The 24,774-nt window shown below is 43.2% G+C and overlaps 1 protein-coding gene across 1 annotated transcript; it reads left to right on the top strand.

The window, feature by feature from the left end:
* The first annotated feature begins 1,393 nt into the window (after window positions 1-1,393).
* On the top strand, window positions 1,394-24,744 carry cybb (cytochrome b-245, beta polypeptide (chronic granulomatous disease)). Its single transcript, XM_034077544.1, has 13 exons — window positions 1,394-1,466; window positions 1,984-2,076; window positions 5,994-6,104; window positions 6,191-6,275; window positions 6,478-6,626; window positions 11,495-11,676; window positions 12,105-12,240; window positions 12,471-12,563; window positions 12,763-13,016; window positions 13,234-13,396; window positions 15,232-15,378; window positions 21,584-21,708; window positions 24,053-24,744. Exons 1-13 carry the CDS (start codon window positions 1,422-1,424, stop codon window positions 24,168-24,170), a joined length of 1,701 nt encoding a protein of 566 aa, XP_033933435.1. The 5' UTR covers window positions 1,394-1,421; the 3' UTR covers window positions 24,171-24,744.
* Window positions 24,745-24,774: the final 30 nt, after the last annotated feature.

The raw sequence follows: 24,774 nt of genomic DNA, 5'->3' as shown, positions 1-24,774 counted from the left end.
AGGCCTTGAGACATGCATGCATGGAGTTCAGAGGAGCTGCTAGGTGGCAGTACCGCGTCTCTCACGCGCACAGCAGCAGCTCAGGGCCTCGGTGTCGAGGTCATGGTTTTAATGTACGGTTAAATACGTGCTTCTGACTCGTGTTTAAAGCAACCTGTAACTATAGTTGTCAAATGAAGTCACTACGAAGTAGGAACAGGTGGATCCAGATGGATTCATCCAGGCAGAGCACTGGAGGAAGCGTTCGTGCGTGTAGCATGAAGGATCTTGTCGTGACTTCTGAAGGCAGTAGATATGAATCGTGCCGTCAGAGCTCCAGAAGAGCTCCAGGTAAACAGCGCTCCGATGGGACGCAGCGCTAACCCCGCAGTGATCTCATGGACTTTAATCCGGAGTGAAAGTTGGATCATGTCATCGTGCTGAAAGCATAGAGCCGCGGTGCAGCGGACATGTTCTCATCACTTGCTCAACAGCCGCTCCGGAAACAATCAAATTAATCCCTGGAGATTTCTGGAGCAGCGATATGATCAAACCCAAACCTCTGATTAATCCTCCTGACTCTCCTGGAGGTTGGTCTGTGTGTGTGTGTGTGTGTGTGTGTGTGTGTGTGTGTGTGTGTGTGTGTGTGTGTGTGTGTGTGTGTGTGTGTGTGTGTGTGTGTGTCTGTCTGTGCGTGTGTGTGTGTGTGTGTGCAGATGTGTCCCTTTGTGTTAATCTTGAAACAGGAAGTGTGTAGAAATACATTTTCTGTCTTACTTCACATGTACAAATATGCCGCTTCCTCCTAAATGGCCACCTGGTTACACACACACACACACACACACACACACACACACACACACACACACACACACACACACACACACACACACACACACACACACCACACACACAGACCACACCACCCACCCCACACACACACACACACACACACACACAGACACACACGCCACACACCCCCCCCCACACACACATACACACCACACACACCCCCCACCCCCCCCCCACCACACACACAAAACACACACACCCCACACACACACACCCCCCCCCCACACACACACATACACACACACACCCCCACACACACACCCACACACACACACACATACACACCACACACACACACACACACACACACAGATCCTTTACTGTATAAAGTGACTAATCTACCTAGATACAATCAAGGTGGAGGAAGCATTTTAATTTAAGTAAGGTTCCTTATTGTTCCTTCTTGTTCCTTATCTACCTGCCTCTGATTAAGTCCTTCAGACTTTAGATTAGGAGCCTCTCAGCGTTATGAATAATTAAAGAGACGCAGGGTTTGGAGGCACTTCCGTATCTCACTTTATAAAAGCTCTCTCTCTCTCTCCTCTCACTCACTCCTGCTTCCCCTTTCTGAACTCAGTCGATCGCCCATCATGGGGAACTTCGCTGCCAATGAGGGACTCTCCATTTTTGTTATTGTGAGTAAATCTGTTTTTTAAATATCATTTTTTTTTCCCTCCGGTATTATCTGCATTTATATCCTGTTGAATCAGTTTGTTAAAAGCATTGCTGTTTTTATATTCATATGTTTATTAAAACAACCATTTGTGGAATCCGATTTATATATAATCTGATTTAAAGCTTATTTTTGGGGGCTTTTTATATGACTTTACTAATGTAGGGAATGACCTTTAAATACATTATAAATAAATAAATATTACTATGAAATTACTTTTCAACTATCATTAATGAGGCGATAGAATAACTATTAAAATAAATGTTTATAAATAGATTAGGGTATTTAATATTAAGAAAAATATGTTTTGTTATTTTAGGTGATATTTATTTCATACTGTTTAATTAATTTAATTAAACTGTATTGACTCATTTAAACATTCATTCATATTTAATATATTTATTTAGAATTTATTTTATTTTCTGTAAAATCTACAAAATGTATTATTTGAAATGAAAAGGTGTTTCCTGTGTCTCCAGCTGGTGTGGCTGGGGATCAACGCCTTCCTGTTTGTGCATTTCTACATGGCCTTCCTGCTGGAGCGCTGGTTCTACACCCGAGTCCTGCTGGGGGTCAGTCACCCTTTAGAGGGGTTTCTTTAAAAAGTGCCATGAAGTAAAGTTCATTTAGGGAGCAGACGTCCATGTGATGCATTTTTAGTCTGACATTACGTTACATCGCATTTAGCTGAGGCTTTAATCCAAAGCGACCAGGAAGACACAACCTTGAAGAAAACAGAATCATAAAGTGCATCAGGTTTCATAGAGCTAAGCATTTTAAGTGCTACTCAACTGGCTTTAGAGGAGCCAGTCCTTTATTAGTATATACGTGCTTTGTTAGCAGTTCTATCCTCGAGGTGGAGTCGAAGGAGATGAGTTTCAGTCTGGAAGGTGTGTGAGCTTTCTGCTGTCCTGATGTCAGTGAGCTCGTTCCACCATCTTGGAGCCAGGACAGCAAACCCACGTGTTCCTGCTGATGGGAACTTGGGTCCCCCTCGCAGCGAGGGTGCAGCGAGGGTGCAGCGAGGGGGCAGCGAGGGTGCAGCGAGGGTGCAGCGAGGGGGCAGCGAGGGTGCAGCGAGGGTGCAGCGAGGGTGCAGCGAGGGTGCAGTGAGGGTGCAGCGAGTCGTCTGGCTGATGCAGAGCGGAGTGCACGTGCTGGGGTGCACGGTTTAACCATGTCCTGGATGTAGGAGGGGCCAGATCCATTCGCAGCATGGGTACGCAAGCACCAGGGTCTGGAAGTGGATTCTAGCAGTTACCGGAAGCCAGTGGAGGAGCGGAGGAGCGGAGTGGTGTGGGAGGATTTGATATAAGGTGTACTTACAATACAACTGTGGTACAATGGGCAGAAACATACACAGGTGTTTCCCCAGGTGTATTTTAAGTTTCCTTACGGTTTACACCACAGTGTTTGCATGCTGTGTGTGTATTGGGTTTTATCAGGTGACTCATCTCTAAAACCACATCCACAGTAACTTCTCTTCCTCTCTCTCCACACCTGACCAGAGCCACAGCTGCCTGAGAGCAGAAGTGAAACAGCACTTTGTTAAATGCCTTTACATAAATACCAATGGACCTCTGCAGGAAGGCAACGAGCAAGTGTTCTTGTTATGGATCAGAGAGTGCTATAAAGTCAGAGCTGGGAAGTAGTGCAGTACAAAGATTCGTTACTGTACTTAAGTACATGTTTCTGGTACCAGTACTTTACTACACTACGTACTTTTCTGATAACTTTTTACTTTGACTTCTCACATGTTGAACGAAATACCTGTACTTTCTACTTCTCTCATGTTGAACTGAAATACCTGTACTTTCTACTTCTCTCATGTTGAACTGAAATACCTGTACTTTCTACTTCTTACATGTTGAACTGAAATACCTGTACTTTCTACTTCTTACATGTTGAACTCAAATACCTGTACTTTCTACTTCTCACATGTTGATCCCAAATACCTGTACTTTCTACTTCTCTCATGTTGAACTCAAATACCTGTACTTTCTACTTCTCACATGTTGAACCCAAATACCTGTACTTTCTACTTCTCACATGTTGAACTCAAATACCTGTACTTCTACTTCTTACATGTTGAACTCAAATACCTGTACTTTCTACTTTCTTACATGTTGAACTCAAATACCTGTACTTTCTACTTCTTACATATTGAACTCAAATACCTGTACTCTCTACTTCTCACATGTTGAACTCAAATACTTGTACTTTCTACTTCTCACATGTTGAACTCAAATACCTGTACTTTCTACTTCTCACATGTTGAACACAAATACCTGTACTTTCTACTTCTTACATGTTGAACTGAAATACCTGTACTTTCTACTTCTTACATGTTGAACTCAAATACCTGTACTTTCTACTTCTCACATGTTGAACTCAAATACCTGTACTTTCTACTTCTTACATGTTGAACTCAAATACCTGTACTTTCTACTTCTTACATGTTGAACTCAAATACCTGTACTTTCTACTTCTTACATATTGAACTCAAATACCTGTACTCTCTACTTCTCACATGTTGAACTCAAATACTTGTACTTTCTACTTCTCACATGTTGAACTCAAATACCTGTACTTTCTACTTCTCACATGTTGAACACAAATACCTGTACTTTCTACTTCTCACATGTTGATCCCAAATACCTGTACTTTCTACTTCTCTCATGTTGAACTGAAATACCTGTACTTCTACTTCTTACATGTTGAACCCAAATACCTGTACTTTCTACTTCTCACATGTTGAACACAATTACCTGTACTTTCTACTTCTCACATGTTGATCCCAAATACCTGTTACTTTCTACTTCTTACATGTTGAACCCAAATACCTGTACTTTCTACTTCTCACATGTTGAATCTCAAATACCTGTACTTTCTACTTCTTACATGTTGAACTCAAATACCTGTACTTTCTACTTCTCACATGTTGAACTCAAATACCTGTATTTCTACTTCTTACATGTTGAAACGCAAATACCTGTACTTTCTACTTCTTACATATTGAACTCAAATACCTGTACTTTCTACTTCTTACATGTTGAACTCAAATACCTGTACTTTCTACTTCTTACATGTTGAACCCAAATACCTGTACTTTCTACTTCTCTCATGTTGAACTCAAATACCTGTACTTTCTACTTCTCACATGTTGAACTCAAATACCTGTACTTTCTACTTCTTACACGTTGAACTCAAATACCTGTACTTTCTACTTCTCACATGTTGAACCCAAATACCTGTACTTTCTACTTCTCACATGTTGAACTCAAATACCTGTACTTTCTACTTCTTACACGTTGAACTCAAATACCTGTACTTTCTACTTCTTACATGTTGAACACAAATACCTGTACTTTCTACTTCTTACACGTTGAAATCAAATACCTGTACTTTCTACTTCTTACACGTTGAACTCAAATACCTGTACTTTCTACTTCTTACATGTTGAACACAAATACCTGTACTTTCTACTTCTTACACGTTGAACTCAAATACCTGTACTTTCTACTTCTCACATGTTGAACTCAAATACCTGTACTTTCTACTTCTTACACGTTGAACTCAAATACCTGTACTTTCTACTTCTTACATGTTGAACACAAATACCTGTACTTTCTACTTCTTACACGTTGAAATCAAATACCTGTACTTTCTACTTCTTACATGTTGAACACAAATACCTGTACTTTCTACTTCTTACACGTTGAACTCAAATACCTGTACTTTCTACTTCTTACATGTTGAACACAAATACCTGTACTTTCTACTTCTTACACGTTGAACTCAAATACCTGTACTTTCTACTTCTCACATGTTGAACTCAAATACCTGTACTTTCTACTTCTTACATGTTGAACTCAAATACCTGTACTTTCTACTTCTCTCATGTTGAACTCAAATACCTGTACTTTCTACTTCTTACATGTTGAACACAAATACCTGTACTTTCTACTTCTCACATGTTGAACTAAAATACCTGTACTTTCTACTTCTTACATGTTGAACACAAATACCTGTACTTTCTACTTCTTACACGTTGAACTCAAATACCTGTACTTTCTACTTCTCACATGTTGAACACAAATACCTGTACTTTCTACTTCTCACATGTTGAACCCAAATACCTGTACTTTCTACTTCTCACATGTTGAACTCAAATACCTGTACTTTCTACTTCTTACATGTTGAACTCAAATACCTGTACTTTCTACTTCTCACATGTTGAACACAAATACCTGTACTTTCTACTTCTTACATGTTGAACTCAAATACTTGTACTTTCTACTTCTCTCATTTTCCAAACAGCTGGTTCCTTTGGTACATTTCAAAGTTCTTTACTTTCACTTGATAAAGAGTCAGTACTTCTACTTTTACCAGAGTATTTTAAACACGAGTGTGTACTTCTACTTGAGTACAGGGTGTGTGTACTTTGCCCTCTCTGTGTAAAGTAATCTGATGACACGTTTCCCCTCAGCATGCTCTCTCGTGGGCTCGTGCTCCAGCTGCCTGTCTGAACTTTAACTGCATGCTCATCCTGCTGCCGGTGTGCAGGAACCTGCTGTCCTTCCTGAGAGGAACCATCCAGGTAAACACGCGTCTCGATAGATACATCCAATGTGCAGCACGTGTCGTCATCATTTCAATATTGTTTTTCTGTGTGTGTGTTCTCAGTGCTGCAGCCGCACCGCAGCTCGGCAGCTGGATCGAAACATCACCTTCCACAAAATGGTGGCTTACATGATCGCCTTCCACACGGGTAATATATCAGTGCTGGGAATCAGAAACACACACACTGGAGTCACATCGAGAATAGACATTACTGAAAAGCCAGCAGCTAGAAAGAGGTCTCTTAGGATCTGTGGCTCTTGTTCAGGGGAGGCCCTCGATGTTCACCTTGAACTCTCAGACACGCCCCCAGCAGCTCCTTCAGTCTGTCTAAAGCCCCTCTCCTCCTGCAGCCGTGCACATCATCGCCCACCTGTTCAACTTTGAGTACTTCATGGACGCTCAGCTGAACAGGAACAGCAGCCTCCTGCCCTTCGTCCTATCAGAGATCGGCTCTGGAGACAACGCCTCCTTCCTGAACCCCATCAGGACCAACGACACGGTGAGAAGACACGCACGTCTTTTATTTCCTCTCTTGCTTCCTCCTCCCTATCCTCTCCTTCCCTTAGTGTCTCCCCTTGCTTCCTCACGAATGGATACACTTGTGTGTGTATTATAACACCCTATGTTGCAAATGTATTATCTTTTCGATTTCCACACGGCATCTATCGCACGTCTGTCCGTCCTGGAGAGGGATCCCTCCTCTGCTGCTCTCCCTGAGGTTTCTCCATGTTCCCTTAAACTGTGGGTTTCTCTGGAAGTGTTTCCTTGTACGATGTGAGGGTCTAAGGACAGAGGGTCTGAGGACAGAGGGTCTAAGGACAGAGGGTCTGAGGACAGAGGGTCTGAGGACAGAGTGTCTAAGGACAGAGGGTCTGAGGACAGAGGGTCTGAGGACAGAGAGGTCTGAAGGACAGAGGGTCTGAGGACAGAGGGTCTAAGGACAGAGGGTCTGAGGACAGAGGGTCTGAGGACAGAGAGTCTGAGGACAGAGGGTCTGAGGACAGAGGGTCTAAGGACAGAGGGATCTAGGACAGAGGGTCTGAGGACAGAGGGTCTAAGGACAGAGGGTCTGAGGACAGAGGGGTCTGAGGACAGAGGGTCTGAGGACAGAGGGTCTGAGGACAGAGGGATCTAAGGACAGAGGGTCTGAGGACAGAGGGTTAAGGACAGAGGGTCTGAGGACAGAGGGTCTGAGGACAGAGGGTCTGAAGGACAGAGGGTCTGAGGACAGAGGGTCTGAGGACAGAGGGATCTAGAGGACAGAGGGTCTGAGGACAGAGGGTCTAAGGGACAGAGGGTCTGAGGACAGAGGGTCTGAGGACAGAGGGTCTGAGGACAGAGGGTCTAAGGACAGAGGATCTAAGGACAGAGGGTCTGAGGACAGAGGGTCTAAGGACAGAGGGTCTGAGGACAGAGGGTCTAAGGACAGAGGATCTAAGGACAGAGGGTTTAAGGACAGAGGGTCTGAGGACAGAGGGTCTGAGGACAGAGGGTCTGAGGACAGAGGGTCTGAGGACAGAGGGTCTAAGGACAGAGGGTCTGAGGACAGGGGGTCTGAGGACAGAGGGTCTAAGGACAGAGGGTCTGAGGACAGAGGGTCTAAGGACAGGGGATCTAAGGACAGAGGGTCTGAAGGACAGAGGGTCTGAGGACAGAGGGTCTGAGGACAGAGGGTCTGAGGACAGAGGGTCTGAGGACAGAGGGTCTAAGGACAGAGGGTCTGAGGACAGGGGGTCTGAGGACAGAGGGTCTAAGGACAGAGGGTCTGAGGACAGAGGGTCTAAGGACAGGGGATCTAAGGACAGAGGATCTGAGGACAGAGGGTCTGAGGACAGAGGGTCTGAGGACAGAGGGTCTGAGGACAGAGGGTCTGAGGACAGAGTTTTAAGGACAGAGGGTCTGAGGACAGAGGGTCTGAGGACAGAGGGTCTGAGGACAGAGGGTCTGAGAACAGAGGGTCTGAGGACAGAGGATCTGAGGACAGAGGGTCTGAGGACAGAGGGTCTTCTGAGGACAGAGGGTCTGAGGACAGAGGGTCTGAGGACAGAGGGTCTGAGGACTCAGATCTCTCCGGGGGGAGTCCTCCACCAGCAGCCGGCCACCTGATGCTTCCACTGCTATTACCCATCGTCTGTCTCCGAGCCAGAATCAAAAGTCCTCTGTTGCTCAAATCTGTGAAACCCCTGCTGCTCCATCACCACAACACATATTATCACTTCATCCAACACGCTTCCTCTGTCCTCAGACCTGAGGTCAGCCGCTTCCTCTGTCCTCAGACCTGAGGTCAGCCGCTTCCTCTGTCCTCAGACCTGAGGTCAGCCGCTTCCTCTGTCCTTTGTTCATCTCCCATGCAGTTGAGTTAAAAGCACAAAGAAGGAGGCGTTGGATCTTCTGCGTCATCAAAACATTAAATATGAAGCTGGGCGTCTCATTGTTATCGTTTAAAATCAGTCTGTAGTGTCTCTACTTTAAAGAGTCCTCTCCTGCTGATTTTCAGGTGTATATCAGTATGTAGTGTCTCTACTTTAAAGAGTCCTCTCCTGCTGATGCTTCAGGTGTATATCAGTATGTAGTGTCTCTACTTTAAAGAGTCCTCTCCTGCTGATGTTCAGGTGCATATCAGTATGTAGTGTCTCTACTTTAAAGAGTCCTCTCCTGCTGATGTTCAGGTGTATATCAGTATGTAGTGTCTCTACTTTAAAGAGTCCTCTCCTGCTGATGGTCAGGTGTATATCAGTACGTAGTGTCTCTACTTTAAAGAGTCCTCTCCTGCTGATGTTCAGGTGTATATCAGTACTGTAGTGTCTCTACTTTAAAGAGTCCTCTCCTGCTGATGTTCAGGTGTATATCAGTATGTAGTGTCTCTACTTTAAAGAGTCCTCTCCTGCTGATGTTCAGGTGTATATCAGTATGTAGTGTTCTCTACTTTAAAGAGTCCTCTCCTGCTGATGTTCAGGTGTATATCAGTCTGTAGTGTCTCTACTTTAAAGAGTCCTCTCCTGCTGATGTTCAGGTATATATCAGTATGTAGTGTCTCTACTTTAAAGAGTCCTCTCCTCTGATGTTCAGGTGTATATCAGTATGTAGTGTCTCTACTTTAAAGAGTCCTCTCCTGCTGATTTTCAGGTGTATATCAGTATGTAGTGTCTCTACTTTAAAGAGTCCTCTCCTGCTGATGCTCAGGTGTATATCAGTATGTAGTGTCTCTACTTTAAAGAGTCCTCTCCTGCTGATGTTCAGGTGCATATCAGTATGTAGTGTCTCTACTTTAAAGAGTCCTCTCCTGCTGATGTTCAGGTGTATATCAGTATGTAGTGTCTCTACTTTAAAGAGTCCTCTCCTGCTGATGTTCAGGTGTATATCAGTAGTAGTGTCTCTACTTTAAAGAGTCCTCTCCTGCTGATGTTCAGGTGTATATCAGTACTGTAGTGTCTCTACTTTAAAGAGTCCTCTCCTGCTGATGTTCAGGTGTATATCAGTATGTAGTGTCTCTACTTTAAAGAGTCCTCTCCTGCTGATGTTCAGGTGTATATCAGTATGTAGTGTTTCTACTTTAAAGAGTCCTCTCCTGCTGATGTTCAGGTGTATATCAGTCTGTAGTGTCTCTACTTTAAAGAGTCCTCTCCTGCTGATGTTCAGGTATATATCAGTATGTAGTGTCTCTACTTTAAAGAGTCCTCTCCTCTGATGTTCAGGTGTGTATCAGTATGTAGTGTCTCTACTTTAAAGAGTCCTCTCCTGCTGATGTTCAGGTGTATATCAGTATGTAGTGTCTCTACTTTAAAGAGTCCTCTTCTGCTGATGTTCAGGTGTATATGAGTATGTAGTGTCTCTACTTTAAAGAGTGCTCTCCTGCTGATGTTCAGGTGTATATCAGTATGTAGTGTCTCTACTTTAAAGAGTCCTCTCCTGCTGATGTTCAGGTGTATATCAGTATGTAGAGTCTCTACTTTAAAGAGTCCTCTCCTGCTGATGTTCAGGTGCATATCAGTATGTAGTGTCTCTACTTTAAAGAGTCCTCTCCTGCTGATGTTCAGGTGTATATCAGTATGTAGTGTCTCTACTTTAAAGAGTCCTCTCCTGCTGATGTTCAGTATATCAGTATGTAGTGTCTCTACTTTAAAGAGTCCTCTTCTGCTGATGTTCAGGTGTATATCAGTATGTAGTGTCTCTACTTTAAAGAGTCCTCTCCTGCTGATGTTCAGGTGTATATCAGTATGTAGTGTCTCTACTTTAAAGAGTCCTCTCCTGCTGATGTTCAGGTGTATATCAGTATGTAGTGTCTCTACTTTAAAGAGTCCTCTCCTGCTGATGTTCAGGTGTATATCAGTATGTAGTGTCTCTACTTTAAAGAGTCCTCTCCGGCTGATGTTCATGGTGTATATCAGTATGTAGTGTCTCTACTTTAAAGAGTCCTCTCCTGCTGATGTTCAGTATATCAGTATGTAGTGTCTCTACTTTAAAGAGTCCTCTCCTGCTGATGTTCAGTATATCAGTATGTAGTGTCTCTACTTTAAAACAGCTGCTAGTTATGGGTATTGTTTACTGAAGTACATTTAAAAGTTCTTTACTTTTACTTGAGTAAAGAAGTTTAGTCAGTACTTCTACTTTTACCAGAGTATTTTTAAACACGAGTATCTGTACTTGAGTAAAGGATGTGTGTACTTCTAATTGAGTACAGGATGTGTGTACTTCTACTTGAGTACAGGATGTGAGTACTTCTACTTGAGTACAGGATGTGTGTACTTCTACTTGAGTACAGGATGTGTGTACTTCTACTTGAGTACAGGATGTGAGTACTTCTACTTGAGTACAGGATGTGTGTACTTCTACTTGAGTACAGGATGTGTGTACTTCTACTTGAGTACAGGATGTGTGTACTTCTACTTGAGTACAGGATGTGTGTACTTTTACTTGAGTACAGGATATGTGTACTTCTACTTGAGTACAGGATGTGTGTACTTCTACTTGAGTATAGGATGTGAGTACTTCTACTTGAGTACAGGATGTGAGTACTTTTACTTGAGTACAGGATGTGAGTACTTTTACTTGAGTACAGGATGTGAGTACTTCTACTTGAGTACAGGATGTGAGTACTTCTACTTGAGTACAGGATGTGTGTACTTCTACTTGAGTACAGGATGTGTGTACTTCTACTTGAGTACAGGATGTGAGTACTTCTACTTGAGTACAGGATGTGAGTACTTCTACTTGAGTACAGGATGTGAGTACTTCTACTTGAGTACAGGATGTGTGTACTTCTACTTGAGTACAGGATGTGTGTACTTCTACTTGAGTACAGGATGTGTGTACTTCTACTTGAGTACAGGATGTGTGTACTCTCGGCTAAATCATGTGTTTCTGCAGAGCCCCACCTTCGTGTTGTTCACCTCCATCGCTGGAGTGACGGGCGTCGCCATTACGCTGGCTCTCATCCTCATCATCACGTCCTCCATGGAGGTGATCCGCCGCTCCTACTTCGAGGTGTTCTGGTACACACACCACCTCTTCATCATCTTCTTCATCGGGCTGGTGTTCCACGGCGCTGGGTAGGAGAACACCTGTCGATCCTCACCTGGGAGGATTGGCGTAGTTAATACGTTAATAATGAGGATTAAATAAGTGTAAACTCCCCCCCCCCCCCCCCCCTTTAGATGTAATTAGGGAGATCATTTGATTATTTGTAAGTCAATAATATTTTTGTTTATCAATTTAAGATAAGAAAGGACTTTATTAATCCTGAAGGAAATAGTTGTGTCCGAGTTACAAAGATACAACAAACCCGCAGCACAATAATAAAACGGTCCACTAACAGTAAAGAGAGCGATTAGGTAACTACAGGAAACACACGGGGACACCATGCAAGTAAATATTATCAATACATTTGATTCTGCTTAAGTTTCAGAATTCTCTTGTTTCCTTTTCTTGTATTATTGTTTTCCACGTGTTGAGGTGAGAGTGTGTGTGCACTGCGCAGGCGCATCGTGCGGGGACAGACCTTCGACAGCCTGAGGACCAACGACCCGGAGGAGTGCTCCTCCAGGTTCGAGGAGTGGGGCAGCGACAACGGATCCACCTGTGCTGTTCCCAGGTTTGCAGGAAACCCCCCGCAGGTGAGCTGCAAGGGCTCATGGGAAATACTCCGTTGTATGTGTAACCCACTCAAAGAATGCAGTGGCTTCGCGTGAGGGGACCGCGGCGGAAAGGCGTGTCACGGGCTGCGCGGCGGTTTGTTGAAAGTGTCGTTTCAGGTTGAATAAAATGCCGGCTGTGTTCCTTCTGTATTTTTATTTGTATTCTTATATATATATATTTGTATATTAAAATATTCGCATGTCTCCAGACGTGGAAGTGGGTCCTGGGCCCGATGATCCTGTACGTGTGTGAGAGGATCGTTCGCTTCTACCGCTCCCACCAGAAGGTCGTCATCACCAAGGTGTGTGGGTGTGTGTGTGTGTGTGTGTGTGTGTGTGTGTGTGTGTGTGTGTGTGTGTGTGTGTGGTGTGTGTGTGTGTGTGTGTGTGTGTGTGTGTGTGTGTGTTTACATGAATGCCTGTAAAGCACCTCTATAAAACACTTGAGTTGCCTTTTAGAATTGACGAACCCCCCATACCCCCCCCCCCCCCCCCCCCCAGGTGGTGATGCACCCCTCGAAGACCCTGGAGCTGCAGATGAAGAGGAAGGGCTTCCGCATGGAGGTGGGGCAGTACGTGTTCATCCAGTGCCCCTCCGTCTCCAGGCTGGAGTGGCACCCCTTCACGCTGACCTCCGCCCCCGAGGAGGACTACTTCAGCGCCCACATCCGCATCGCGGGGGACTGGACGGAGGCGCTGCACGAGGCCTGCGCCGGGGACAAGACGCAGCCGCAGGACGCCTGGAAGCTGCCCAAGTACGACCAGCGGGGGGGGGGGTAGAAAGGGGAGAGCGGGAGGAAAGTGCTGCGATTAGCTCTGATGGCAGCCGCTGAGGAGCTGCTCAGTTCATTGTGAAGCTGGAAGGGCTCAGGAAGTCTTCGTCTATTGCAGGACCTTTGCCTGCATGTTTACATTACCGTTATCTAAAGGGCCTCGGTCCCTGTGATGATGGATATGTTTCTGTGTTCCCAGGCTGGCGATCGACGGCCCGTTCGGCACGGCCAGCGAGGACGTGTTTGGGTACGAGGTGGTGATGCTGGTGGGGGCGGGCATCGGAGTGACTCCCTTCGCCTCCATCCTGAAGTCTGTGTGGTACAAACGCATCCAGAACAACCAGGACGTCTTCACCAAGAAGGTGGGAGGAGACAAATACTTTGCTACTGTACTTAAGTACATCTTTCTGGTATCAGTACTTTACTCCACTACTTTCTACTTCGTACATGTTGAACTCAAATACCTGTACTTTCTACTTCTCACATGTTGAACTCAAATACCTGTACTTTCTACTTCTCACATGTTGAACCCAAATACCTGTACTTTCTACTTCTTACATGTTGAACTCAAATACCTGTACTTTCTACTTCTTACATGTTGAACTCAAATACCTGTACTTTCTACTTCTTACATGTTGAACTCAAATACTGTACTTTCTACTTCTTACATGTTGAACTCAAATACCTGTACTTTCTACTTCTCACATGTTGAACTCAAATCCCTGTACTCTCTACTTCTCTCATGTTGAACACAAATACCTGTACTTTCTACTTCTTACATGTTGAACTCAAATACCTGTACTTTCTACTTCTCACATGTTGAACTCAAATACCTGTACTTTCTACTTCTCACATGTTGAACACAAATACCTGTACTTTCTACTTCTTACATGTTGAACTCAAATACCTGTACTTTCTACTTCTCACATGTTGAACTCAAATACCTGTACTTTCTACTTCTCACATGTTGAACTCAAATACCTGTACTTTCTACTTCTTACATGTTGAACTCAAATACCTGTACTTTCTACTTCTCTCATGTTGAACACAAATACCTGTACTTTCTACTTCTCACATGTTGAACTCAAATACCTGTACTTTCTACTTCTCTCATGTTGAACTCAAATACCTGTACTTTCTACTTCTTACATGTTGAACTCAAATACCTGTACTTCTACTTCTCTCATGTTGAACTCAAATACCTGTACTTTCTACTTCTTACATGTTGAACTCAAATACTGTACTTTCTACTTCTTACATGTTGAACTCAAATCCCTGTACTTTCCACTACTTCAACTTGAGTAAAGAAGTTTAGTCAGTGCTTCTACTTTTACCAGAGTATTTGTAAACACGAGTATCTGACCTTCTGCCTGAGTACAGGGTGTGTGTACTTCTACCTGAGTACAGGGTGTGTGTACTTCTACCTGAGTACAGGGTACTTTGGTCCTCTCTGGAGGGCAGGGAAGAAGTTCCACGTTATAAAATCTGTGTTTCTGGCCGTCTGATGGAATGAATATCATCTTTCATCTGGAGGACATTTAGAGTGAAGTTCTCAGAAGTGTTTGGTAACAATGCGTTTTAATACGGGATAAACACAACGTAGGAAAGCTTCGGGTAAACATGTAAAGAGGAACCGTTGTGAGAAAGCGCTGCAGGAGTTTCACCGTTTCTTAGGAGAGGACTGTTTTCCTCGTAAATGTGTTGATGTTTCTCGTGAATGTTCTCTTGCATTTGACAAGCATTCTTTCCCGGAATATAATGTCCCTCTGGCGTCCAATTGTATTTCTGTCCCCGCTTCAATGGCCCTATTATGCCTCGTTATGAAACGCACCAATCACAGTCAGACCTTTTGATGAATCGCTTAAACTCAATGTGTGGAAAGCATCTCATCTCCTTCTGTACTTTGGAACAGTCCTAATTTAGTTTGTTGGGTTGTGCAACCATTAGCCAATCACGATCTCCTCCTAGAGCACCATTGTGTTTTTTAAACCAATCATCTCTCAGAGGGGCGTGGCCAGCAGCAGCTCATTAGCATTTAAAGCTACAGACACAGAATCAGCACTTTTGGAACAGGGCTGAAACAGAGGGGATTGTGGGATGCTGCAATGATCCGTTTGGTGTTTCAGCCAATCAGAGACAGGCTCTGGATATATCCGTCTATGTTCCCACATTAATGAGACGCCCTGCCCCCCCGCAGATCTACTTCTACTGGCTGTGTCCGGAGACCCAGGCCTTCGAGTGGTTCGCTGACCTGCTGCAGTCTCTGGAGGCTCAGATGGAGGAGAAGGGCGTGACGGACTTCCTGAGTTACAACATCTACCTGACGCGCTGGAAGGAGAGCGAGGTGACGTGCACATCCTTTCCTCAAGTAGAAGTACACATCCTTTACTCAGGCAGAAGTACACACATCCCTTACTCAAGTACACACATCCTTTACTCAAGTACACACATCTTTTACTCAAGTAGAATTACACACATTCCTTACTCAAGTACACACATCCTTTCCTCAAGTAGAAGTACACATCCTTTACTCAAGTAGAAGTACACACATCCCTTACTCAAGTACACACATACTTTACTCAAGTACACACATCCTTTACTCAAGTAGAATTACACACATCCCTTACTCAAGTACACACATCCTTTACTCAAGTACACACATCCTTTACTCAAGTAGAAGTACACACATCCTTTACTCAAGTAGAAGTACACACATCCCTTACTCAAGTACACACATCCTTTACTCAAGTACACACATCCTTTACTCAAGTAGAAGTACACACATCCCTTACTCAAGTAGAAGTACACACATCCCTTACTCAAGTACACACATCCTTTACTCAAGTAGAAGTGCACACATCCTTTACTCAAGTAGAAGTACACACATCCTTTACTCAAGTAGAAGTACACACATCCTTTACTCAAGTAGAAGTACACACATCCCTTACTCAAGTAGAAGTACACACATCCTTTACTCAAGTAGAAGTACACACATCCTTTACTCAAGCAGAAGTACACACATCCTTTACTTAAGTAGAAGTACACACATCCTTTACTCAAGTAGAAGTACACATCCTTTACTCAAGTACACATATCCTTTACTCAAGTACACATATCCTTTCCTCAAGTACACATATCCTTTCCTCAAGTAGAAGTGCACACATCCTTTACTCAAGTAGAAGTACACACATCCCTTACTCAAGTACACATATCCTTTACTCAAGTAGAAGTACACACATCCTTTACTCAAGTACACATATCCTTTACTCAAGTACAAGTACACACATCCTTTACTCAAGTAGAAGTGCACACATCCTTTACTCAAGTAGAAGTACACACATCCTTTACTCAAGTAGAAGTACACATATCCTTTACTCAAGTACACATATCCTTTCCTCAAGTAGAAGTGCACACATCCTTTACTCAAGTAGAAGTACACACATCCCTTACTCAAGTACACATATCCTTTACTCAAGTAGAAGTACACACATCCTTTACTCAAGTACACATATCCTTTACTCAAGTACAAGTACACACATCCTTTACTCAAGTAGAAGTACACACATCCTTTACTCAAGTAGAAGTGCGCACATCCTTTACTCAAGTACACATATCCTTTACTCAAGTACACATATCCTTTACTCAAGTACACATATCCTTTACTCAAGTAGAAGTACACACATCCTTTACTCAAGTAGAAGTACACACATCCTTTACTCAAGTAGAAGTGCACACATCCTTTACTCAAGTACACATATCCTTTACTCAAGTAGAAGTACACACATCCCTTACTCAAGTACACATATCCTTTACTCAAGTAGAAGTACACACATCCCTTACTCAAGTACACATATCCTTTAATCAAGTAGAAGTACACATATCCTTTACTCAAGTAGAAGTACACACATCCTTTCCTCAAGTAGAAGTACAGACATCCTTTCCTCAAGTAGAAGTACACACATCCTTTGCTCAAGTAGAAGTACACACATCCTTTACTCAAGTAGAACTACACATATCCTTTACTCAAATAGAAGTACACATATCCTTTACTCAAGTAGAAGTACACACATCCCTTACTCAAGTAGAAGTACACACATCCTTTCCTCAAGTAGAAGTACACACATCCTTTACTCAAGTAGAAGTACACACATCCTTTACTCAAGTAGAAGTACACACATCCTTTACTCAAGTAGAAGTACACACATCCTTTACTCAAGTAGAAGTACACACATCCTTTACTCAAGTAGAAGTACACACATCCTTTACTCAAGTAGAAGTACACACATCCTTTACTCAAGTAGAAGTACACACATCCTTTACTCAAGTAGAAGTACACACATCCTTTCCTCAAGTAGAAGTACACACATCCTTTACTCAAGTAGAAGTACACACATCCTTTACTCAAGTAGAAGTACACACATCCTTTACTCAAGTAGAAGTACACACATCCTTTACTCAAGTAGAAGTACACACATCCTTTACTCAAGTAGAAGTACACACATCCTTTACTCAAGTAGAAGTACACACATCCTTTACTCAAGTAGAAGTACACACATCCTTTACTCAAGTAGAAGTACACACATCCTTTACTCAAGTAGAAGTACACACATCCTTTACTCAAGTAGAAGTACACACATCCTTTACTCAAGTAGAAGTACACACATCCTTTACTCAAGTAGAAGTACACACATCCTTTACTCAAGTAGAAGTACACACATCCTTTACTCAAGTAGAAGTACACACATCCTTTACTCAAGTAGAAGTACACACATCCTTTACTCAAGTAGAAGTACACACATCCTTTACTCAAGTAGAAGTACACACATCCTTTACTCAAGTAGAAGTACACACATCCTTTACTCAAGTAGAAGTACACACATCCTTTACTCAAGTAGAAGTACACACATCCTTTACTCAAGTAGAAGTACACACATCCTTTACTCAAGTAGAAGTACACACATCCTTTACTCAAGTAGAAGTACACACATCCTTTACTCAAGTAGAAGTACACACATCCTTTACTCAAGTAGAAGTACACACATCCTTTACTCAAGTAGAAGTACACACATCCTTTACTCAAGTAGAAGTACACACATCCTTTACTCAAGTAGAAGTACACACATCCTTTACTCAAGTAGAAGTACACACATCCTTTACTCAAGTAGAAGTACACACATCCTTTACTCAAGTAGAAGTACACACATCCTTTACTCAAGTAGAAGTACACACATCCTTTACTCAAGTAGAAGTACACACATCCTTTACTCAAGTAGAAGTACACACATCCTTTACTCAAGTAGAAGTACACACATCCTTTACTCAAGTAGAAGTACACACATCCTTTACTCAAGTAGAAGTACACACATCCTTTACTCAAGTAGAAGTACACACATCCTTTACTCAAGTAGAAGTACACACATCCTTTACTCAAGTAGAAGTACACACATCCTTTACTCAAGTAGAAGTACACACATCCTTTACTCAAGTAGAAGTACACACATCCTTTACTCAAGTAGAAGTACACACATCCTTTACTCAAGTAGAAGTACACACATCCTTTACTCAAGTAGAAGTACACACGTCCTTTACTCAAGTAGAAGTACACACATCCTTTACTCAAGTAGAAGTACACACATCCTTTACTCAAGTAGAAGTACACACATCCTTTACTCAAGTAGAAGTACACACATCCTTTACTCAAGTAGAAGTACACACATCCTTTACTCAAGTAGAAGTACACACATCCTTACTCAAGTAGAAGTACACACATCCTTTACTCAAGTAGAAGTACACACATCCTTTACTCAAGTAGAAGTACACACATCCTTTACTCAAGTAGAAGTACACACATCCTTTACTCAAGTAGAAGTACACACATCCTTTACTCAAGTAGAAGTACACACATCCTTTACTCAAGTAGAAGTACACACATCCTTTACTCAAGTAGAAGTACACACATCCTTTACTCAAGTAGAAGTACACACATCCTTTACTCAAGTAGAAGTACACACATCCTTTACTCAAGTAGAAGTACACACATCCTTTACTCAAGTAGAAGTACACACATCCTTTACTCAAGTAGAAGTACACACATCCTTTACTCAAGTAGAAGTACACACATCCTTTACTCAAGTAGAAGTACACACATCCTTTACTCAAGTAGAAGTACACACATCCTTTACTCAAGTAGAAGTACACACATCCTTTACTCAAGTAGAAGTACACACATCCTTTACTCAAGTAGAAGTACACACATCCTTTACTCAAGTAGAAGTACACACATCCTTTACTCAAGTAGAAGTACACACATCCTTTACTCAAGTAGAAGTACACACATCCTTTACTCAAGTAGAAGTACACACATCCTTTACTCAAGTAGAAGTACACACATCCTTTACTCAAGTAGAAGTACACACATCCTTTACTCAAGTAGAAGTACACACATCCTTTACTCAAGTAGAAGTACACACATCCTTTACTCAAGTAGAAGTACACACATCCTTTACTCAAGTAGAAGTACACACATCCTTTACTCAAGTAGAAGTACACACATCCTTTACTCAAGTAGAAGTACACACATCCTTTACTCAAGTAGAAGTACACACATCCTTTACTCAAGTAGAAGTACACACATCCTTTACTCAAGTAGAAGTACACACATCCTTTACTCAAGTAGAAGTACACACATCCTTTACTCAAGTAGAAGTACACACATCCTTTACTCAAGTAGAAGTACACACATCCTTTACTCAAGTAGAAGTACACACATCCTTTACTCAAGTAGAAGTACACACATCCTTTACTCAAGTAGAAGTACACACAATCCTTTACTCAAGTAGAAGTACACACATCCTTTACTCAAGTAGAAGTACACACATCCTTTACTCAAGTAGAAGTACACACATCCTTTACTCAAGTAGAAGTACACACATCCTTTACTCAAGTAGAAGTACACACATCCTTTACTCAAGTAGAAGTACACATCCTTTACTCAAGTAGAAGTACACACATCCTTTACTCAAGTAGAAGTACACACATCCTTTCCTCAAGTAGAAGTACACACATCCTTTACTCAAGTAGAAGTACACACATCCTTTCCTCAAGTAGAAGTACACACATCCTTTCCTCAAGTAGAAGTACACACATCCTTTCCTCAAGTAGAAGTACACACATCCTTTACTCAAGTAGAAGTACACACATCCTTTCCTCAAGTAGAAGTACACACATCCTTTACTCAAGTAGAAGTACACACATCCTTTACTCAAGTAGAAGTACACACATCCTTTACTCAAGTAGAAGTACACACATCCTTTCCTCAAGTAGAAGTACACACATCCTTACTCAAGTAGAAGTACACACATCCTTTACTCAAGTAGAAGTACACACATCCTTTACTCAAGTAGAAGTACACACATCCTTTACTCAAGTAGAAGTACACACATCCTTTACTCAAGTAGAAGTACACACATCCTTTACTCAAGTAGAAGTACACACATCCTTTACTCAAGTAGAAGTACACACATCCCTTTACTCAAGTAGAAGTACACACATCCTTTACTCAAGTAGAAGTACACACATCCTTTACTCAAGTAGAAGTACACACATCCTTTACTCAAGTAGAAGTACACATATCCTTTACTCAAGTAGAAGTACACACATCACTTACTCAAGTAGAAGTACACATATCCTTTACTCAAGTAGAAGTAAACACATCCTTTACTCAAGTAGAAGTACACGTCCTTTACTCAGGTAGAAGTACACACATCCCTTACTCAAGTAGAAGTACACACATCCTGTACTCAAGTAGAAGTACACACATCCTTTACTCAAGTAGAAGTACACACATCCTTTACTCAAGTAGAAGTACACACATCCTTTACTCAAGTAGAAGTACACACATCCTTTACTCAAGTAGAAGTACACACATCACTTACTCAAGTAGAAGTACACATATCCTTTACTCAAGTAGAAGTAAACACATCCTTTACTCAAGTAGAAGTACACGTCCTTTACTCAGGTAGAAGTACACACATCCCTTACTCAAGTAGAAGTACACACATCCTGTACTCAAGTAGAAGTACACACATCCTTTACTCAAGTAGAAGTACACACATCCTTTCCTCAAGTAGAAGTACACACATCCCTTACTCAAGTAGAAGTACACACATCCTTTACTCAAGTAGAAGTACACGCATCCTTTACTCAAGTAGAAGTACACACATCCTTTACTCAAGTAGAAGTACACACATCCTTTCCTCAAGTAGAAGTACACACATCCCTTACTCAAGTAGAAGTACACACATCCTTTACTCAAGTAGAAGTACACACATCCTTTCCTCAAGTAGAAGTACACACATCCCTTACTCAAGTAGAAGTACAGATACTCGTGTTTAAAGATACTCTGGTGAAAGTAGAAGTACTGACTGAACTTCTTTGCTCAAGTGAAAGTAAAGAGCTTTGAAGTGTCCTCAGTAGAAAGTACCCATAGCGAGCAGCTGCTTTACAGATAAAGCGTTTGTATTATCGTTGTCATGGTTTCCTCCCGTCAGGCCGCTCACTTCCGCGTTCACCACGAGGCGGAGAACGACCCAATCACAGGCCTCAAGCAGAAGACTCTCTACGGGAAACCCAACTGGGACAATGAGTTCAGCAACGTGGCAGCAAAGCACCCTGGGTAAGGCCCTTTGTCACCTTATCACACTGAACACACACACACACACACACACACACACACACACACACACACACACACACACACACACACACACACACACACTGTACACACACTCTGAACACACACACACACACACTCCGAACACACACTGTACACACACTCTGAACACACACACACTCCGAACACACACTGTACACACACTGTACACACACTCTGAACACACACTGTACACACACACACACACACACACACACACACACACACATACACACACTCTGAACGCACTGTACACACACTCTGAACGCACTGTGTACACACACACACACACACACACACACTCTGAACACACACTGTGTACACACACACACACACACACACACACTGTACACACACACTCTGAACACACACACACTGTACACACACTCTGAACACACACTGTGTACACACACACACACACACACACACTGTACACACACGCACACAAACTCTGAACACACACACACACACAGTACACACACTCTGGACGAACACACACACACACACACACACACACACACACACACACACACACACACACACACACACACACACACACACACACACACACACACACACACTAGGCCTCTCCTGTTGTGTAGTGCCTCTTCGTGGTCCTCTCCTGTCTCTGGTTGTTTGACCTATCGTTGACCTTCTGCATGTTTTCTGTCTCTTGTTGTTGTTGTTGTTTTTCCGTTGCTCGTTTTCTATCGTGTCGTGTCTCGTGTAGTTCTTCTGTGTCTCTAATCATCCATGTTGTCTCTGGTATACCTAATCGTCTCGGTGGTTGTCTTGAGCTTCAGCCTCAGGGTCCGTGTGTCTGTGACCCTCTCCAGAAGGGAGTCATCACATACAGGATCCGTGTGTCTGTGACCCTCTCCAGAAGGGAGTCATCACATACAGGATCCGTGTGTCTGTGACCCTCTCCAGAAGGGAGTCATCACATACAGGATCCGTGTGTCTGTGACCCTCTCTGAAGGGAGGGAGTCATCACATACAGGATCCACGTGTCTGTGACCCTCTCCAGAAGGGAGTCATCACATACAGGATCCACGTGTCTGTGACCCTCTCCAGAAGGGAGTCATCACATACAGGATCCGTGTGTCTGTGACCCTCTCCAGAAGGGAGTCATCACATACAGGATCCACGTGTCTGTGACCCTCTCCAGAAGGGAGTCATCACATACAGGATCCGTGTGTCTGTGACCCTCTCCAGAAGGGAGTCATCACATACAGGATCCGTGTGTCTGTGACCCTCTCCAGAAGGGAGTCATCACATACAGGGTCCACGTGTCTGTGACCCTCTCCAGAAGGGAGTCATCACATACAGGATCCGTGTGTCTGTGACCCTCTCCAGAAGGGAGTCATCACATACAGGATCCGTGTGTCTGTGACCCTCTCCAGAAGGGAGTCATCACATACAGGATCCGTGTGTCTGTGACCCTCTCCAGAAGGGAGTCATCACATACAGGATCCGTGTCTCTGTGATCCTCTCCAGAAGGGAGTCATCACATACAGGATCCGTGTCTCTGTGATCCTCTCCAGAAGGGAGTCATCACATACAGGATCCGTGTGTCTGTGACCCTCTCCAGAAGGGAGTCATCACATACAGGATCCGTGTGTCTGTGACCCTCTCCAGAAGGGAGTCATCACATACAGGATCCGTGTCTCTGTGATCCTCTCCAGAAGGGAGTCATCACATACAGGATCCGTGTGTCTGTGACCCTCTCCAGAAGGGAGTCATCACATACAGGATCCGTGTGTCTGTGACCCTCTCCAGAAGGGAGTCATCACATACAGGATCCGTGTCTCTGTGATCCTCTCCAGAAGGGAGTCATCACATACAGGATCCACGTGTCTGTGACCCTCTCCAGAAGGGAGTCATCACATACAGAGACTAGTTCCTTCACAGTGTCCTTCACATGGAAGGAGTCATCACATACAGAGACTAGTTCCTGAGCAGTGTCCTTCACATTGCTGATATCAAGAGAGGGAGTCACACAGTCACAAGATGGAGGAGTAGAAAGCAGTATCAATGTTTACTTCAGATTAGCTCCAGGTCAGAAATGAGCATGCTTGATGTCCGTCTCCATAGAGGCTGAGTCATCATGTTAACCACATAGCTATCATCTGCCTCAAGCAGTGAGTCACGGTGCTCTTAATCACACATCCTTCCTCACACACTTGGTCTTGAAAGAACACTGATTACTTTCAACATTTCATTTGCTTCTTTTCCTAAAGTTCCCTTTGAGTGTCTGAGAAGTCGAGACTCCTCCCCCTGACTGCTGCTTTAACCTCTGTGTCCTCAGGACCAAAGTGGGGGTGTTTCTGTGCGGCCCCCCCCAGCTGGGGAAGTCTCTGGAGAAGCAGAGTCTGTCTCACACCGAGGGCGACGTCCAGTTCATCTTCAACAAGGAGAACTTCTGACTTCCTGCCACGTCTCCTCGCGAGTCGACGTGTCGCCACGGAAGACGTTGCTCAAACCGGGGAGGAAACACCCCGCGGCGTTTTCCACATTACATCCTTCTCCTTTTGCTACTTCAGCTTTTCTGCTCGTTTCACAACCTGCCTTCTCTTTGCGGCGAGGAGGACGCGCGTCTCTCGCCTCTGAATGATGACTGAGAGCCCTGGAGCAAGGCATTAAAGCGGCATTAAACAGACTCTTGGAATGGATAACTTCCGTGTCATCGTGTCTGAATAAAACGGACTGACGTTTTAACTCAAAGAAATGTATTTTATGCTTCGAATATATTCTCAGTTTGGGGAATTTCCTTTCTTGGTAATAAAGCTGAACTCTCGGAGCCGTTTGGTTAAAGGATTTTGTAACTTGGGTAAACCGTCGTCTCTCTCACTTCAGTACACATTTGAGATACTTGCAGAACACACAAGTACCTGAATATTGTACTGAAGTACTCGAGTATTTACAGTACATTTCCAAACACAAGTGAATCTGAAAAAAGGCCCAACACCGCGGATAAATAAACAAGCCGTTTCTCTTGAAGTGTGTGTGACTTTATTCATTTCAGATGCA

This window comes from Pseudochaenichthys georgianus, unplaced genomic scaffold, assembly GCF_902827115.2.
Source record: "Pseudochaenichthys georgianus unplaced genomic scaffold, fPseGeo1.2 scaffold_1691_arrow_ctg1, whole genome shotgun sequence".
Taxonomy (NCBI): domain Eukaryota; kingdom Metazoa; phylum Chordata; class Actinopteri; order Perciformes; family Channichthyidae; genus Pseudochaenichthys; species Pseudochaenichthys georgianus.
Note: the sequence above shows the minus strand (reverse complement) of the source record. Positions and strands in the feature narration are given on the sequence as shown.